This window comes from Lynx rufus, unplaced genomic scaffold (genome assembly GCF_022079265.1).
Source record: "Lynx rufus isolate CCGP_SWC_20201006 ecotype Redwood Valley unplaced genomic scaffold, mLynRuf1.p SCAF_13, whole genome shotgun sequence".
Lineage (NCBI taxonomy): Eukaryota > Metazoa > Chordata > Mammalia > Carnivora > Felidae > Lynx > Lynx rufus.
This window is the reverse complement of record NW_025814827.1, coordinates 34,091,655-34,111,021: the sequence shown is the minus strand read 5'-3', so window position 1 is coordinate 34,111,021 and position 19,367 is coordinate 34,091,655. Positions and strand designations below refer to the sequence as shown.

Sequence of the window (19,367 nt, the reverse complement as noted above, 5' to 3'; positions counted from 1 at the left end):
CAGCCATCTCCTAGTTTTGCCCTTGCCCCCTTCAATCCATTCTCCATGAAGTAGCCAGAGTGAGCTTTTTAAAATATAAATTGAATAACACTTTACTGCTCTAATATTTCAATGACTTCCCATTACTCTTAAGGATCAAATCTAATCTCTTTACCTTTGGCCTGTAAAGCTTGCTATTTGACTACTTATCTCTCCGGCTTTATCTGTACCACTTTCCTCCTCTGTGTCAGCCTTGCTTGCTCAATCCTGCTTTGGGACTTTGCATTTGTCCTCCCTTCTACCTACCCCACATTGTTCATCAGATTAACTCCCACTCATCTTTCATTAATCAAACATAAGCGTTTTCCCTCACTATTCGATTTCAATTGGGTTTCCCAGGCTTTTGCTGCCATAGCAGTGTAGAAAACGTTGAGGTTCGGAGCCAATGGCCAAGAAAGAATTCTTGAGACATCTTCAGTGCAAAAAGGTGGTTTTATTACATCACAGGGACAGGACTTGTGGGCAGAAAGAGCTGCACTGAGATTGTGAGGCGTGGCCGATTATACACTTTCAAGTTGGGAGGGGTTAGGAATAGCACAAGCCTCCAAGGTATTTTGAAAACCTTGAAGGTTTCCAGGATTCTGAGGCTAGGAAAAGTTAATTCATTACTGTTTAGTAAAATCTCAGCCATAAGACCCTTCAGATGTATATCAGTGGGTCATATTCTTGGAGGATGATTGCTAACATACATTTGGGGGGGGGGTAGAGATAAAAGAAGTTTCCAAAGGAATTTTTATATGTTAGAGTAGATAGACGTACAGGATCCTGGAGGTTGGGTAATGTTAAGCTAAGATTGTCTTTTGCCCTTAGCAAAGTGTCATCAAAGCAGCTGAGTTCCTAGAGAAATGTCACTCTGCCTATTTCAAGAACTTGTCAATGGGCTATCGGCAGTGAGGAAATTTAACTTTTCATTTGCCTTTGTTTCCCACATCAATTGTACATTGTGCTTTTCCTTCATAGTTTTACTACAGTTGGTAAATATGTATTTACTTGGTTTCCTTCCCCCCACTTAATTGAGGTGTAACTAGTGTTTGTGTGATTATTTATCATTTTCTATATTGTAAACTCCAGGAGGGCAGAGCCAGTCAGTCTGGGTATTTGTTGCCCCACCCCCATCTGTCCTGTTAGAAGGATGGTCTGGCACACAGCAAATGCTCAATAAATATTTATTGAGCGAAATGAATGAGTGCTTTAAGAGCTTGAGTACCCTCCCCTATTCTCTAGGAGTAGCTCTGAATCTCTTCTTAAAATCTGGGTAAGTGTTGGGGTACCTGGCTGGTCCAGTTGGTAGAGAATATGGCTCTTGATCTCAGGGTCATGAGTTCAAGCCCCAGGTTGGGGGTAGAGCTTACCTTTTTTAAACACGGGGGTAGGGGGGAATCTCCATGTGTTATTAAAGTTAGGACTGAGGGCAAGTGCCTGAGGTATTTCTGTCCACAGATCCTCTTTAAACGTCACCTACCACTCACCACTCTCTGCCTATCCAAATGCTCTGCGCTGTCGCCAATCAGCATGCAATCTCCCTAACAATCATGGACCAAATAAAGAGAAGGATTGTGACATGGACTCTAAACGTGACCGCATTTGCGTCTCAAGCCAGGAATATGACGCCCACAGCTCATTGCTCCTTCCAGGCCCGCAGAGTGCACCACTTGCCTCCCCTGCCCAGACCTGGGGGCTCCAACACCCAAAGCCTAGGAGCCCAGGCTCCGGCCATTCCTCTGACCTGCCGTACAGCATGGCAGCCCCCAAAGGCGTGGCCCAGGGCACAGATATACGTACAACATGGCCGCCTACAGGGAGCACACCGCAAGCCCTCCCGCCCGGCCACCGGAAGTTTCCATTTGAAAGCCAGGCGGCAGACCGGGTTGCTGGTGCGGCAGTTACTGCGGAGCAGCTTTTGAACCAGAGCGACGAGGGCTGCGAGTAGGAGCTACAGGCGCCTGGGTTCGGTTGTCCCGGGGCGAGAGACGGGGCTGGATGTCGGAGGTGGGCGGGATGGATGGACTGGGAATGGAGAATTTTCTTTCTCCCGACTTCTTCCCCGGGCCCGGACAGGCCAGGTCGCCCTCTCCCGGGGCCTTCCACCTGCTTGGGCCCCCTGGCCCACCGCAGGCTAACATTCGATTCGCACCTTCCAGGGCCCAGCCTTGCCGCCTCGTTACGATGACCAGCGTGGTTAAGACAGTGTACACCCTGCAGCCCCCCGCTGTGCAGAGCGGCGGCCTGCCGGCAGGTGGGTATCAACGCCGCCCTGCGGACTCGCGGAGGAGGTCTAGCCTAGGAGTATGAGGGCTTAGATCGGCGGCCTGGAAAGGGGAAGGGCATTCCATTGGCTCTGACAACCTGCTAACTCCCCCGAAACCTGGCTAAATTGCTGATTGTTCCACAATATTATTTCCTCAAGCTAGGAATCTCTTGTTAAGCAATTGCTCGTTTTGTTTCCAGAGTTGGGCTATCTGGCTGGACCCGATTTGTTACCTGGGAGAAGAGAGGAGAGTCTGATTCTTAGAGGGAGGCCCTGGGGTTCACCCACGTCTAGTTCACATTTGTAACTGTGTATATTCTTATGTAGTATATTCTCAGTGTTTGTTGGGTGAAATGAGAGAGAGGGGCCTGGCCTAGCTGGAGTTTTCCACAACCTTGGGAGAAGAGATAGGATTAAAAACAATTTTTGATTCCTTTGACATCCTGCTTTGTGTTACTGGGCTTGTGGTTGGAAGTCATCTCCTACAATCTGCAGTTGTCCAGCTGTGTAATCTGGAGAGCGTAGCATATAATAGACTTCAAACATCAGAACCTGTTGTGGGAGATTTGGAAACAGCTTTATTAAGACTCCTTTCCAGGAGACTGCCACTGGTGGGTGAACAGTAACAGGATTGATCTGTGAGGTAAACAGCCTTGTCTCCAAAGGCTTAAAGGTTGTTTTTGTTTGTCTCATGTGGCCTCAGAACACCTAAATGGTAATCTGGCTTCAGCAGGACTAGGAGTCTCTGGGGGAGCTGGAGCCTGGCCCCTTTACCCTGCCTTTCCCTTGGAGAACAGTGACCATCCTTGGGTGGAAAATGACGGGCTCTCCCCAGACAAGTTGGGAGTTTTCATCTCAGTTTTCTGTCCCTGTCCCAGCTTTATGATCATATATGACTGAAACAGTTTAACGTTTTGAGGAGATCTCCTAGGTTTTCTGTTTTGATTTTGGGCATCGACTTGTTTCTAAGTTTTAGTTTTCCAACTAGGTAACATACACATGTTAAAAATCCAAAGTTAGAAAACAATCTGCGGTGAAGAACCAGTCTCCCTTCCTTGACACCAGCCACCCAGTTCTCCTCCTTAGCACCTCTCATTTCAAGAAGACAGTCTTTGTTAAATCCTGCTAAATTTTTCCTACAATGCAGCCCTTAGGTTCTAGCAAGTACGGATTATTTGGATCTGCTTCCAGTCAACGAAGAGTGTTAATTTTGATCAGTTTACTATTAAGACCCTTTCTCATGGGATATATTTGTTACCGTATAGAACTTCATACCTGAAATAGGATGTTCCCCCAGGATTACCTTTTACTTCAGACAAAGACCTGGGGCACCTGGCTGGCTTACTTGGTAAAGCATGTGACTCTTGAGCTCAGTTCTGAGTTCAAGCCCCACAGTGGGCATGGAGCCTACTTTAAAAAATAAATAAAAATAAATAAATAAAAACATGCGTACTTCAGAGACTTCAAAAAGAACCATTTTTTTCAACATATGAAGTTTATTGTCAAATGGGTTTCCATACAACACCCAGTGCTCATCCCAAAAGGTGCCCTCCTCGATACCCATCACCCACCCTCCCCTCCCTCCCACACCCCATCAGCCCTCAGTTTGTTCTCCGTTTTTAAGAGTCTCAAAAAGAACCATTTTAATCTTTGCTTTGTGGGCACGAGAATGGAATATAGGGTATAAGTGCCCAGTGAGTGTACCTATAAATGAAATCATTTGTCAGCCTGAGAAATCATATTTATTCCAAACTATTGTGCAGCTAAAGTCATCACAACAAAATCTGTGTCAAATACAGATACCAGTTTCCTATTGCCTGTGATCCAGTGCTTTGTACCTCGTTTCTTCAACTTGATTTGTTACAGCCCTTAATTTAGGTCAAGCTGGAGGAGCCACTTTACACTGAGCAAAGTGAAAGTTGGTTTAAATTAGAAAATCCATGGGGGGAGAGGTGGTGAGGCAGCGTGTAACTCCAGAACATGTTACTTGAACTTGCTGTGGTCTATAAATGGTAAAAAGACTGTGTGGTGGAGGGCTGGCATAGGGACTAGGGGGAAATGCTCCTCTCTGGGGCAGAAGCATGTCATGGCAGGGCCACTTCTCAGGTTATCTGGCAGTACCCTAGCAAGATAAGAACAGAATGTCAACTAATGAATTCACTTAATGAATACACAAAAGGGCTGAAGTAAAGGCAATCATCATGAAAAGGGGAAGAAGGGGCACCTGGGTGGCTCAGTGGGTTAAGCGCCCAACTTTCAGCTCAAGACATGATCTCACGATTCATGAGTTCGAGCCCCATGTCAGGCTCTGTGCTGTGTGCTGACAGCTCGGAGCCTGGAGTCTGCTTAGGATTCTGTGTCTCCCTCTCTCTCTGCCCCCTGCCCCCCTCTTGCACATGCTTGCTCACTCCCTCCCTCCCTCCCTCTCTCAACAATAAATAAACATTAAGAAGTTAAAAAAAAAAAAAGGGTGGGGGGTGGGGGAGAAGACTAGAGGAAATCATTCAGAAATGGTGTGTGAAATATTGTGAAGTGCGAAGTTCTGAAGTGTTCTATATGTTCAGCTAGTGGGTACCAAACCCCTGTTAATATGCCGGATACTCTCTAGGCGCTAGGGACACAAAGATGTCTCAGAATATTTAGGGAGACTGGTCAAAACAAGTGTGTGGCAGTTCAAAGAGAACCTCATAGCAGCTTGAGTGTAGCCTTGGGAGAGCAAACTGAATGCTTAGGAGCTTAACAAGGTGGTTCAATTCCACTGGAGACGGATGAAGAATTCAGCTGTGTTTTGCCCTGCTGATGGCCACACTGGCTCGCATTTGGCTCTTTGCTTGTATCAGCCTCCACTTTCACATCTGTGCCCTCTGGCCGTTCACTTTGCTGCACCATCAAGCTTTTGGCTGTCCTCAAACACATTGCACTGTCACATTCGAAGAGTTTTAGTTTCCATCCCCGATTATTCTCGAACTCTTATTCTTCTGAATTGATCTCCACGAGTTGTGGTTGGCCAGAATGAAAATCCAAGTGTCCGACGACCTGGAACAGAACTGTTTGTTATAGAGTCGCAGCTATTGGGTCATGGTGCTTGAGTCTTCACCCGCTTGCTTTCCTTTGCAGACACACAAACTCGAGCCCCTTCTAAGAGCCTCTTACCAGTGAAGTCCAAAGAAGTGGATGTTTCCAGGCTTCATTCAGGAGGTGCAGAGAACGATGTTACAAAAATCATCAAACCAAGACGAGAGAACGGGTGAGAGTCAGAGCATTGGTATCCAGTGAGAACCTCTTGCTAGAAATTACTCAGCATCAAGATTTAGAAAGTAGGGTTTTTGAGAGCACAGGGCAGCGGGAGTCAGTGACCCAAAGCAGTCGATCAGTTCTGAAGAGGCCCAGCAAGGGTTAAGATAAGAGGTACTCTTTCCTCTCTCACCACTTGCTCTGAGTGTGCAGACAGCAGTACTGTGGCCAAACAACAGCCCTAAGTGGTGGTCGGAGTGGGTGGGGCTGCTTGCTAGCCTAGGTTGCTGGTCTGAGCACAGTCCAGCCCAGGGAAGTGTGTGCCCCCCCCTCTTCTCAGTTCCCATAGAAGCAAGGTTGACATGAGATAATTACACCGTTTTGAGCAGCAGCAGGTCTGTCGGGTGGTCGAGGTGGTCAGGAGAGGAGCCCATTCCCTATTAATAGTCTGGGCTGAGACAAAAGTGCAAGGACCCTCAGAGCTTCTCAAGCGGCTGCTGTTTGCATTCTATGGAATCTCTTGTTCTTTCTTCAGAAAACCAAGCTCTTTGTTCTGCCTTGTTCACCACACACGTAACAGTGCCACAAGTCTCTGATTTCTCTGTTGTTTCCTTTTTTAATTGAGGTATGTTATTAACACACATTATATTAGTTTCAGGTGTACAATATAATGATTAGGTATTTGTGTATGTTGCAAAATGATCGCCACAATGAGACTAGTTAACATCCCGGTTTCTTTGTTTTTGCTCCTCTAGGCAGGTGAAAGCTGCAGACACTGCCTTTAGGAGGAACATCAGAAAAAGGTGAGCATCGGGGTAAATGAAAGCTGGCCACTATTTTGGGGTGGTGGATCTCAGTCGCGTACTTCAGAATCACTCGTGGGTTCTTGTAATGTGTTATAGTCTGGGTGCCATCCCAGAAAGTTGAGTGGAATTTTCAGGGATGAAGCACAGCCAAGTTTGAGAACCACTGTCAGGGCAAGGATCTGTGATGCTACCATCTTGAGAACCAGACGAGCTTTCTGGGCTCCATGCCAGGACCACTGCTAATTGGAAATCACACCCAGCTAGATAGCCCATCAATAGGAGCGTGAGCCTTCAGGATAGGAGGCACTGCATGTGGTTAGTGACTTTGAGATGGAGGTGATGGTGGTGGTGGTAGAATCCTGGGGAAGGATCCATCTCTCTGTTTGAGGCTAGCTTGGATGTTTTGCAGTCCTGAAGACGGAAATAGTGCAAGCTGGAAAGTTTGTAGACATAGGTTCTGATTCCAAATCTAATTCCAAATAGGTTCTAATTCCAAATCTATAATAGATTTGGGCATGTCTTAAAAGTTCTGAAGATAGGAGCACATGGCCAGCTTAGTCAGTAGAACAATGTGACTCTTGATCTCAGGGTTTTGAGTTCGAGCCCCACGTTGGGTGTAGAGATTACTTAAAAATAAAATCTTTAGGGCACCTGGGTGGCTCAGTCGGCTGAGCATCCGACTCTTGATTTTGGCTGAAGTCATGATCCCAGGGTCATGGGATCAAGCCCCACGTTGGGCTCTGTGCTGACTGTGGAGCCTGCTCAGGATTCTCTCTGTCTCATCCTCTGCCCTTCTCCCCCACTTGTGCTCTCTCTCTCTAAAAAGTACAGGGAAGCCTGGGTGGCTCAGTCGGTTGGGCGTGACTCTTGATTTTGGCTTAGGTCATGATCTCATGGTTCTGAGATCAAGCCCAATGTTGGGCTCCGTGCTGATGGCGTGGAGCCTGCTTGGGATTCTCTGTCTCCTTCTCTCTGCCTCTCCCCCATGCTCTCTCTCTGTCTCTCTCAAAATAAATAACCAAAAAAAAAAAAAGTAAATAATAAAACCTTAAGAAAATTATGAAGATAAAATACTATTCAAGAAGGACTCTGAGGGCATCGAAAAGAGAGGTTAATATTGATCATAATGGCTAATATTTATTAGGTATTTACTGTGTATCTGTAGCTGTGCTAAGAATTATTACATGTATTCTCTCTCATTTTTCACAATAATGTTATGAGATGTGGGTATTACCCTAATTCTAGAAATGAGGAAACCAAGCCTCAGAGAGGTTATGTAGCTTACTGAAGGTCATAAACTATTAGATAATGAAGCCAAGATTCGAACTCCTGTTTGTGTGACCTTATAACCCATTTTAACCCCTCCACTGCTTCATACAAGCACAATTATCATTACAGCTACAAGCCACTGAGCAAGCAGAAATCAGAGGAAGAGCTCAAGGATAAGAACCAGCTCTTAGAGGCCGTCAACAAGCAGCTGCACCAGAAGTTGACTGAAACTCAGGTGAGAGACCCACCAGACCTCTGTCATCACTGCACTGGGGAATGCATGGAATCCCGAGGGACGGCCCCTTGGGTGGGAGCAAGCTTGCAATGCCCAGGTGCCCAAGGGCAGAAGGGGAAGACACCGGGCTTGGGCTGTGGCTGTCCAAGAGTAAGGGCAGCAAAACCACCCCCGCAGAGTGGAACAGGCCTCATCTGTCTGCATGGCACCCTGATAGGGAGAACTGAAGGACCTGACCCAAAAGGTGGAGCTGCTGGAGAAGTTTCAGGATAACTGTTTGGCAATTTTGGAGAGCAAGGGCCTCAACCCAGGTAAGAGACGGTACACAGTTGCCTTCAGAGGAGTCAGTGCACCTGCCGCCTCCTGGGCTGATTGTGGACTGGCTGTCAGGAGTTCGGCATGGCATCAGCTGGTCCATTTAGTGCAGGGGTTGCTTAGCAAAACCCTGAAGATTTGGGGGAGTTTTTCTTTCTTTTTTTAAAGATTTTTTTCTTTTTGTTTTTAAGTCATCTCTACACCCAGTGTGTGGCTTGAGCTTATAACCCAGACATCAAGAGTCATATCCTCTACCGACTGAGCCAGCCAGGCACCCCTGGAGGAGCTTTCCTTTGTTCCCTTGTGATGTTGACTTAAACCAACAGAATTTCAGATAGTTGTAGAGAGAGGATTATCTCTTATCTGAACACTTTGTGCCATTCATTTGATGCTAACAAGTATGACCTTGCAAATAGATCAGAAATATTTCATTTCTTTCTTTTTTTTAATTTAAAAACTTTTTTTTTACGTTTATTTATTTTTGAGAGAGAAACACACACACAGCGCAAGCAGGTGAGGGGCAGAGAGAGGGGAAGACCCAGAATCCAAATTAGGCTCTAGGCTCTGAGCTGTCAGCACAGAGCCCGACGTGGGCTTGAACTCACGAACATGAGAGATCATGACCTGAGCTGAAGTCGGATGCTAACCAGCTGAGCCACCCAGGTGCCCCACATTTCTTTCAAGGCAGATAGCAAACAGGGTAAATTTCCCAGATGGGAAAAGATAGAGGTGACACTATTTCAAGAGTTCCTAAACCTGGCTGATCAGCAGAATCACAATAGTTAAATGTGACTTTTTTTTTTAATATTTGCTTATTTTCGAAAGAGAGAGAGAAAGACAGGCAGACAGCACATGAGTGGGGGAGGGGCAGAGAGAGAGGGAGACACAGAACCCCAAGCAAGAGCCAGGCTCTGAGCAGTCAGCACAGAGCCTGACGTGGGGCTCGAACTCAAGAACTGTGAGATCATGACCCGAGCTGAAGTTGGACACTTAATCCACTGAACCACCCGGGTGCCCCTTAATTGTGATTTCTATTCTGACCCTGTCCCTAGAAAGCAGAGTCTATAGCAAAGAGGGGCATAGAGAAAGGAATTGCCGAAAGACTGTACTCAGACTGAGTTGAGGAGCCTGAGAATACCAGGTAAAGGGGCCCAGGCTTCTTTGAATTCAGGGACACTGGCTTTGAATGCTGCTGATTAACCTGTGCATTTTAGTATATATTCTTTATAGTCACCGTATATGTTTTTGTATAATTTTTTTTTTAATTTTTTTTTTTTTTTCAACGTTTATTTATTTTTGGGACAGAGAGAGACAGAGCATGAACGGGGGAGGGGCAGAGAGAGAGGGAGACACAGAATCGGAAACAGGCTCCAGGCTCCGAGCCATCAGCCCAGAGCCCGACGCGGGGCTCGAACTCACGGACCGCGAGATCGTGACCTGGCTGAAGTCGGACGCTTAACCGACTGCGCCACCCAGGCGCCCCTGTTTTTGTATAATTTTAATTTGCGATATATATGCACTACTTTTACCGAAAATAATAATTTATTAAGCCTGAAAAGATTTTTTTTTTTTAAAAAAGACACATTTATTCAGCGTCGTGATCAGACTATTACATTTAGCAATCAACAGCATGGGTGCAAAAAAAAATCTACATTAAAACCCTTTGTTGGAATGCTTTACACTTTCCACAGAACAAAAACTAAAATCACCTATGTTAAACAATTAGTCACAAATACAATCCTCGAGTTTTTGTCCATACACACGAGTATTGTCTAATAAATGTCTTCTTTGTAGCGGCTAGGCCCTGCCACCACTGTGCTTGGCTGAGTTCACAAATCTGTTGTAACCTGTAGCTTCCCTGTCACTTCTGTGGCTCTCCCCTCCTGCTAAGCTTTGTTTCCTGGCAGTAATTAAAACCTTCTGCCACTGCCATAGCTACTGCTGTTGCTGGAACCATCATAGCCACTTTGGTTTTGTGGTTTGGCAAAGTATTGGCCTCCACCACCATAGGGGCCAGAGCTTCTGCCTCCAGAATTTGAAGACTGACTGTTGTAATTGCCAAAATCATTATAGCTTCCGCCACCTCCAAAGTTGCTTCCATCGATACCAAATCCGTTATAGCCATCCCCACTGCCACCATCCACCATCACTTCGACTGCCACCAAAGCCACCTCACCCACTGAAGTTTCCTCCATGGCCAAAGTTGTCATTCCCACCAAAAACACCTCCACGACCACCACCGAAGTTTCCAGAACCACTTCGACCTCTTTGGCTGGAGGAAGCACTAGCCATCTCTTACTTAGATGAAACTTTCCTTACTTTACGGTTGTGGCCATTCACAGTATGGTATTTTTTGAATGACGATCTTGTCTACAGGGTCATGGTCATCAAACGTTACAAAAGCAAAGCCTCTCTTTTTGCCACTGCCTCGGCCAGTCATGATTTCAATCACTTCAGTTTTCCCATACTATTCAAAATAATCTCTTAGATGATGTTCTTCAGTGTCTTCTTTAATGCCACCGACAAAAATCTTTTTCATAGTTAAGTGGGGACCAGGTGTTTGAGAAGCTTCTCTCAAGATAGCCCTCTTTGGTTCTACTACTCTTCCATCCACCTTGTGTGGCCTTGCAGTCATGGCTGCATCTGTCTCTTCCACAGTGGCCTACGTGACAAACCCAAAGCCTCCGGAGTGCTTGGTGTTTGGGTCTGTCGTTGCCACACAGTCCGTGAGCATTCCCCATTGCTCAGAATGGCTCCTCAGACTCATCCATTGTCTCAAAGCTCAAACCTCTGATGAAAACCTTCTGTGGCTTTTTAGGCTCTTTGGGATACTCTGACTTAGACATGACAGCGGTGGGAGGGGAGACTTTAAGGATGCTTAAAGGCAGCATCTACAGGCAGAAAGCCTGAAAAGCTTTTAAAAATAGTTTTTTGGGGGCGCCTGGGTGGTGCAGTCGGTTAAGCGTCCGACTTCAGCCAGGTCACGATCTCGCGGTCCGGGAGTTCGAGCCCCGTGTCAGGCTCTGGGCTGATGGCTCAGAGCCTGGAGCCTGTTTCCGATTCTGTGTCTCCCTCTCTCTCTGCCCCTCCCCTGTTCATGCTCTGTCTCTCTCTGTCCCAAAAATAAATAAATGTTGAAAAAAAAAATTTTTTTTTTAAAATAGTTTTTTGTATTGTCAGTGAAACAGAAAAATCCAACCTTTGCATTTTCTCTAGACAGATTTTCTGCTGAGCTGAAGAGAAAGCAGATTGAACTTATGACCATATCCAAAACTAGAACAGAGGGAGGTAAAATAAAGCTCGGAGGGTGGGTGTAGGTGACCCTGCCAAGGTGAAAACTCAGTAGACAGTCAGGGACCAGACACTCAGAGAAGTTTCCCTCATGAGTATTCCTATACTTGTCCGTGGAGGGGTTTTTATTTCTGTTTAAGGTGCAGTTCCCTGAGCAAGCTGACTCTGTTGTTTGTATCAGTTTTAGGCAGTGAGACCCTGGCGTCACGGCAAGAAGCCACCACAGATCACACGGACTCTATGGTGAGGGCATGGGTGTGAGTATGTGGGGGCCAAGGGACCACGGGTCTCTGCACAGCTAAGAAAGTCTCTGCCATGTGCCCACCAACCCCAGGAAGCAGCCTTTGTTTTCCACAATAGTGGAAGAGAGCCGTGGATATGTACTCGAAAAGCATATTTTACTTGGAAGGCAATTTTGTGCTTACAGATATGAGTGAGTCTGAGTTGAAAATATGCTCCTTTGAGACACATAATAGGATGAACCTGTAGAGAGAACTTTCTGGTTTCTCTGTTCTCCACTTTACCAAATTTCTCCCCTTACCCATTTACTGAGAACTGTGTGATGGAAAGGTGCAGCCTGAATTAAATTCGGCTTCTCTTTGGTTCTCTCCCAAAGTAGGAAGGTAGTTGTTCAGGGTTAAGTCTTTTGAGCTTCTCTGACTTCTTCACCAGGAAGATCAGTGGTCATATTAGAATAATAGAAGACTCGAGATGGAAGCCTTCCTCCAGTCCCACAGGCTAGTAGTCACCTCTCCAGTGGCTACTGTGTTTTGACCACATTGGCTGTGTAACATAGAGCACCCGGAAGTGGGGTGGTCTGTCCATCCTGTGGATTGAGTTCCTCCGGGGTGCCCACTAGAGAGCCTGCCACAAGTGGGGCACTCAGTAGATGACTGAGCTAAGGGAAGGCTTGTTAGCAATCATCTAGCCAACTTTCATTTTATATAAAGAGATTATGGGGCGCCTGGGTGGCGCAGTCGGTTAAGCGTCCGACTTCAGCCAGGTCACGATCTCGCGGTCCATGAGTTCGAGCCCCGCGTCAGGCTCTGGGCTGATGGCTCGGAGCCTGGAGCCTGTTTCCGATTCTGTGTCTCCCTCTCTCTCTGACCCTCCCCCGTTCATGCTCTGTCTCTCTCTGTCCCAAAAATAAATAAACGTTGAAAAAAAAAATTTTTTATATAAAGAGATTAGTTTATATAAAGCAAGTTTTCACCTATCAATAAAGATTTGTTATCACACTGTACTTTCCTTTTAGTTGCTACTGGAAACTTTGCAAGATGAGCTGAAGCTTTTTAATGAAACAGCCAAAAAACAGATGGAGGAGTTACAGGTGAGAGACAGATGTCACCCCGAGTCAGGATTACCATTTCCTACCACAGTAGGTGGATCTGTGGAGGACTCTTTCTTATTTACCTATTTATTTATCTTTAACAAACCACTTTTTAATGATAATGGACTTACCGAAGAGTTGCAAAGATAATACAGAGAATTCCATTCCCTTAATGTTAACACCATATATTATCATAGTACATTTATCAACATTAAAAAACCAACATTGATGTGTTACTCTTAACTAAATTCTGAGACTTCATTTGTTTTCACCACTTTTTTTCAACCAATTTTCTCTTCTAAAGACGCAGAAATGTTCACAGCTACAGGGCTTAAGGCGATGTGCAAACACTAGATGGCTCAAAGTAAGAGGTGGGCCTGTGCAAACTGTGCTCTGGAAACTTGGTTATCTCAAGGAAACCTGGAATAGGAAACCCAGATTCTTGGGTCTGGACTTCTTTGGATTGGTTGGAAGAATCATGGGATAGTACACTGGAACCTAGAGGATTTCGTGGCTCCACTTTAGATATAGGAGAGAGACCATCCCTAAAATGAGCACAGATGTACAAATTTAAGGTAGAAAATACAATGTCTGTCAGTATTCTAATGGTCTTCCTCAATGGAAGAGAAGTATCATGTCCTGAGATGGTATTGTCTCCCATGTGAATCAAAGTTTTGTGGGTGTTTGTTTTGTTTGTTTCTTTTTGAATGTCTTTCCATGCAGGCCTTAAAAGTAAAGTTGAAGATGAAAGAAGAAGAGCGGGCCCGGTTCCTAGAGCAGCAGACATTATGTAACAGTCAAGTGCATGATTTTACAACAGCCCTTGAGGAAATGGAGCAGCTATTGGAAATGTGACAAAAAGCAAGTGACCAGCCGGCTCCCTCTTGGGGTTAAACTCTCAGAGGAAGCCACTTAGGACATCTGCTCTTGGCCATGACCTTCTAGGACTCACCATCCCCAGAATGAAAACAGTTTCTGCAGTAGGATTAAGGACAGTTGATGCCGGAATGGCGGTTCCTCCTTAAACAAGTGTTCCCAGCCTTTCAGATTGGTCGGCTCTCCTGAACCTCACATGTACATAACTGAGGCCTACGAAGAGGGGGTGCCTGGAAGCTTGGATCAACCTTCTACGCAACAAAGCGACAAGCCATTAGAATCAGACCAAATCAGTCATAGTCAGAGGATCCCAAAGGTAACATTCAGATGTGTAGGAAGAAAGCCTTAATTGTACAGCGGAGCACAGATGCTCCACAGGAGACATCACTGAGAAGCCACGCTAGACTTTCTAACTTGGAACACATTCTGTCTCATCCCGGTTGGGCTCTATACCTCATTGTAAATCAATGAACTTGAAGTTACTTAAGATGGCTTAATAAATGGGGGTGAAGGTATAGATAGCAATAACACCTACCTGAAACCGTACACCTTGGAGCTTTTAATCTAAATCACTTCCGTTTTTTGGGTTTGGTTTTGGTGATTTTTACGAAGTGCTACTTTTAAAATAAATAATTCTATAACTGTCCGGACTACACACTGAGAAATGGAAATAGCCTTTTAACTTAAGTGTGTCCACTGAACACTCTTGAGCTAATCTAGTTAACACAGTCAAGACACTGATTTAACCCAGAATATTTTTCTTCTGCTTAAGTGCCCTGTGGCTAGCCCTGCCGTCTTCCAGGAGCAGTAGCCTTCTGAGGGTGTGCCCTTTTAGAGCAGTGGGTGCCAGACTCCATCCACCAGGCATGTGTCACTAGCTGCCTGTGTCTTCCCTATATTCTTAAGCACGGTCACGGACTGCTGTTTGCACAGCCAGTCCTGGACCTGGCCCCGTGGATCCTTAGTCAGCTGAAGTCCGTGGCAGGCTTCCCTGCTGGCTTACTAAAGGCACAGCTATTTTCATTTCTTGGTTGATCGAGGCAGACTTTGGCTTTGGCTGTCTTCCTTTTTTTTTTTTTTTTTTTTTAATGTGTATTTACTTTTTTTTAATGTTAATTTCATTTTTGAGATAGAGCATGAGTAGGGGAGGGACAGACAGAGAGAGGGAGAGCAAGAATTGAAGCAGGCTCCAGGCTCTGAGCTGTTAGCACAGAGTCCTACGCGGGGCTCGAACCCATGAACCATGAGATCATGACCTGAGTGAAGCCGAACACTTAACCAACTGAGCCACCCACGCCTCCTGGCTATCTTCCATTTTTTTCCTGCATCTCCCAATTTCTTCACCAAACTCCCATCTACTCTTGAGCATTGAGTCTGCCGCCCAATCAGAGCAAGTAACACCTCCACCCTAACTTTCAGGGATGGCTAAATTTCTTTGCCTTCATACGAAAACATTCACACAGTTGGTTATGTCCCAAAAATTATGAAGGGGAAACCCAGTTACATAATTCTCACCAGTGATAAGGACTGAATATTCTACCCATTTTCAAAATGTTGACAGTTTAAAAGATTGTTTATCCAAATAATTTGAAATTGGCATTTCTGGCCAAAAAAAAAAAGTTCTACTTCTTGGAAGGAGAGGAGGGGAAACTCAGCTGTGGGATCCTTACCTCCTTGTCGGACCTCCCTAGTTAACACCTAGGAATGTAACTCAGTGGCTGTTACTTATCTTTCCCAGCACAGAAACCCCATTTACTCGTAGCTTGGGCTCCCAAGGGACCTTCACCTCACTGTTCTTTGCACTCCCAAATGGCGTTTCTGCACTCTTGCCTTTGCCCGTTCCCTCCAACTTCTGCTCCATCTGCCTTTTGTACATGTGGAGGTGTTCTGGGTGTTTAATCTGATCTGGAGCCTGGATGAATTCATATATGTTATATTAACTCAGCAAATAGTGATCTGTACCCTCCACTTTGCTGGATGCTATAGGAAACTTTAACACAGCATGGCATTCTTAACCTCAAAGATGCTTGTAATCTATTTGGTAAGACAACGTGCTGGTGACATGTAAGTTAAGTAACAAGCAGCAATACTTTACTAACAGGGTTGTGTGATAGAGTTGTGTACTCTAATAGTTAACCCTGGGCTAATTTGGTGGAAGAAGGCTTGATGGAGGAGGTAGAACAAAGACTGAAGGAAGAGTAACATTTGGAGAGGCTAGCTAGAAAGTTAAGGACCTTCCAGGTTGGTGAATACGTGGAGGTCTGGGGAGAGTAGCAAGCTCAGGCCATGGGAGCCTCACTTCCTTTCCCCACTCTTTGTTCTATGCCCTATGCATCTCTTCTGCCTGGCTGTTCCTGAGTTCCAGCCTTGTGTGGTAACCCAATCATCTAGTAAATAAAATGTTTCTCTGAGTCTGTGAGCTGCTCTAGCAAACTAAACCTGGGGAGGGGGTATCATTGGAACTTCAGGGGGAAAGAGTCATGAAATGTCCAGATGAATCTTGGAGAAATGAGTATGGGAAACTAGGCTTGTTCAGAGGGTTCAAGATGAGAGGGGATTATGTCTGACACTTAAGTGAGCACTTGTAATATGCCATCCATGGTGTTTTTACATGTTCCTCCTTATCGTACTTCTTAGGTAGTCTTCATTACCATCACAAGGTAAACACTATTACCTCCTTTTACAGCCAGGGAAATAGGCACCGAGAAGTTAGGTTGGTTTGCCCAAGGTCAAACAACAAGCAAATACTGGAGAAAGATTTGAGCCAGGGAATAGTGGGGGCAGGGACGTACATGGTGTTAGTAGAAGTCATGAAGATCCTTAAATGCCAGGCTAAGAGGTGTGGATTTTTGTCATCTAGGCTAGAAGTTTCCAAACTTTCCCTAGTGTCTTAGTAATATTTATGACACCTGAAGAAATACCTAATGGTTCTATTTTAAATAGTGAGATCCATCAGCTTAGTAGGTATTTGAAAAAATAATGTACATAAATCTAAGAGAAAAATGTCATTGCTTTTTTTAGTTATTTATTTACTTAAGCAATCTCTACACCCAATGTGGGGCTTGAATTCGTGACCCCAGGAGCAAGAGTCACCTGCTCTTCCCACTGAGCCAGCCAGGCACCCTGTGTTTCATTTTTAACTAACTATAATTACTCACTAATGCAATCATCAGTGCAAAATGAACAAACTTTTAAGAATCTCTAAAAGCAAGGAGTTTTATTAGAGCCCAAGTAAGAACAGCTGCCCAGACATCATGCTTTTCACAGGGAAGGTGCTCCAGAGAATGAACAGTTTTTACATTGAACAGTTTCTGCGTTGTTAAATTTTTTTTACATTTTGTAAAAGCTCAAAAGATAATAGCTTAACATACAGGTATGAATCATGAATTTTATGAGTTTAATGAGTTTACTGTCAAGGAGCACAGAGAGTAGGAGTATTGATTGATATCTTAAGAACAAGATATTTTTCCTTTAGGGCTTCAGATGTACAATGTATGCTTGGTTGGCCATAAATCAGGCTTATACGAAGGTTCATATGAAGTTTATGTACATGCTGATTTATAAATCTAAAATGTCTTTCCTTATGTTTCAGGCTTTTAGAAAAGCTTTTTCTCTCACCAGAACGTTAGGCACTGTTTAACTTCTCAAACCGTGGAATCAAGTTGGACACTACCACCTTCATTCCCTGTTTGACATTGAAAGGAACCTAAATGACCTAATGTTGAAACTGACCTACTTCAAGCTAGTAGTAACTATATTTTCTAGTAGATGTCAAGTATCACTGTGATTCACCCCAAAGTTTAAAATATCCATGGTATCCCTCTGAGTTTGCTGCCCATGGGTACCTTGGCTCACATTCTGGAAACCACAAATCTAGGCAATAATGAATCCCTGAGAAATTTTCAGCAGGCAGTCATCGTACTATTTTAGAAAAATGAATCCAGCATTGGTGTTAAAGATGGATGGCGGGATTGAGACAGGAGTGTCAAGGACATCAGGAAAACAGAAATGAATGTGTTAGGGCCATGACAGCAAAGGTGTAAGGGAAGATTTGAAACACAAGAAAGCTACACGAATTACAGATGACCCTTGAACAAGGCAGAGGTAAAGGACACTGACCCCTCTCCCATGGGTGCAGTTGAAAATCTGTATCACTTAAAAAAAAGTGTTAGAATTTTTATTAGGTGAGATGTATTTATTTTAAGTAATCTCTACACCCAACATGGGGCTCAAATTTACAAGGTTGAGATCAAGAGTCACATGCCCTACCACCTGAGCTAGCCAGGCACCTTGAAAATCTGCATAGAGCTTTTGACTCCCCAAAAACTTTATTAATAACCTCTTGGCCAAACCAATAACATAGTTGGTCAACACCCATTTTGTATGTTTTATGTATCAATACTGTATATTTAAGGTAAGCTTGAGAAAAGAAAATGTTATTAAGAAAGTCATAGGAGAAAATACATTTACAGTACCATACGTGTTGAAAATCAATATATAAGTGGACCCATGCAATTTCAAACCCATGTTCTTCAGGGGCCAACTGTAATGTATGGCACAAATTGGGGGGGTGGGGGGAAGAAATCTACATACTTAAGAGGTTTTCAGCAGGGGTGACAGTAAGAATTCTTTATAAAATAAGGATGTGAAAACTTCAGTTTACAGCCCATCCCTAGCCAGATGGGTATGTGTTGGAATCCCAGCCCAGGCACTAAAAAGTGGTCTTTGCAAATTACTTCTCTTAGTCTCATTTCTTTTTTTTTTTTTTTTTTTAAGTTTAATTTAAAAAAATTTTTTTTCAGGTTTCTTTTTTTTTTCAATATAATTTATTGTCAAATTAGTTTCCATACGACACCCAGTGCTCATCCCAACAAGTGCCCTTCTCAGTGCCCATCACCCACTTTCCCCTCTTCCCCACCCCCCATCAACCCTCAGTTTGTTCTCAGTATCCGAGAGTCTCATGATTTGCCTCCCTTCGTCTCTGTAACTTTTTTTTCCCCTTCCCCTCCCCCATGGTCTGTTAAGTTTTTCAAGATCCACATATGAGTGAAAACACATGGTATCTGTCTTTCTCTGACTGTCTTAGTCTCATCTCTTATCAGTAGAGATAATACCTGTCTTGCTGGATTGCATTTCCCACACCTAACCTAACAAAGATTATATCAAAGTTCAAAATTTATCTTCAAATGATTCCCTTAATAATCTTGCTCTCAACTTCCACTATAGTGCTGGCTCTCAGTCTCTATCCTTGGTGCACACTTTTACCATGCCTTTGTAACCCTCAGATATTCAACTTCCTCTCCAATAGACACTCCCAACTTTCATCCCTTCTGGCTACTGTCCATCTTCTGTTCACAGGCAAATTTCTTTTCTTTTTTTTTTTAAGATTTTATATTTGGGACACCTGGCTGGCTCAGTTGGTAAAGCACATGACTCTTGGTCTCTGGGTTATGAGGTCAAACCCCGTGTTGGGTGTGGAGATTACTAGAAAATAATGGTTTTTAATGTTTATTTTTGAATGAAAGAGAAAGACAGTGTGAGCAGGGGAGGAGCACAGAGAGAGGGAGATGCAGAACCCAAAGCAGGCTCCAGGCTCCCCCTGTCACAGTACAGAGCCTAACGCGGGGCTCGAACCCACCAACCACAAGATCATGAACTGAGCCAAAGTTGGATGCTTAACTGACTGGGTCACCCAGCACCCCATTTTTGTTGTTGTTGTTGTTG

General features: G+C 44.5%; 1 protein-coding gene and 1 pseudogene across 1 annotated transcript; one reads left to right on the top strand and one right to left on the bottom strand.

The window, feature by feature from the left end:
- The first annotated feature begins 1,600 nt into the window (after positions 1-1,600).
- KNSTRN (kinetochore localized astrin (SPAG5) binding protein) lies at positions 1,601-14,296 on the top strand. Its single transcript, XM_047074510.1, has 9 exons — positions 1,601-1,965; positions 2,181-2,275; positions 5,405-5,534; positions 6,277-6,324; positions 7,726-7,831; positions 8,049-8,142; positions 11,619-11,680; positions 12,693-12,767; positions 13,491-14,296. Exons 1-9 carry the CDS (start codon positions 1,601-1,603, stop codon positions 13,620-13,622), a joined length of 1,107 nt encoding a protein of 368 aa, XP_046930466.1. The 3' UTR covers positions 13,623-14,296.
- On the bottom strand, positions 9,924-10,992 carry LOC124508710 (heterogeneous nuclear ribonucleoprotein A1-like; annotated as a pseudogene).
- Positions 14,297-19,367: the final 5,071 nt, after the last annotated feature.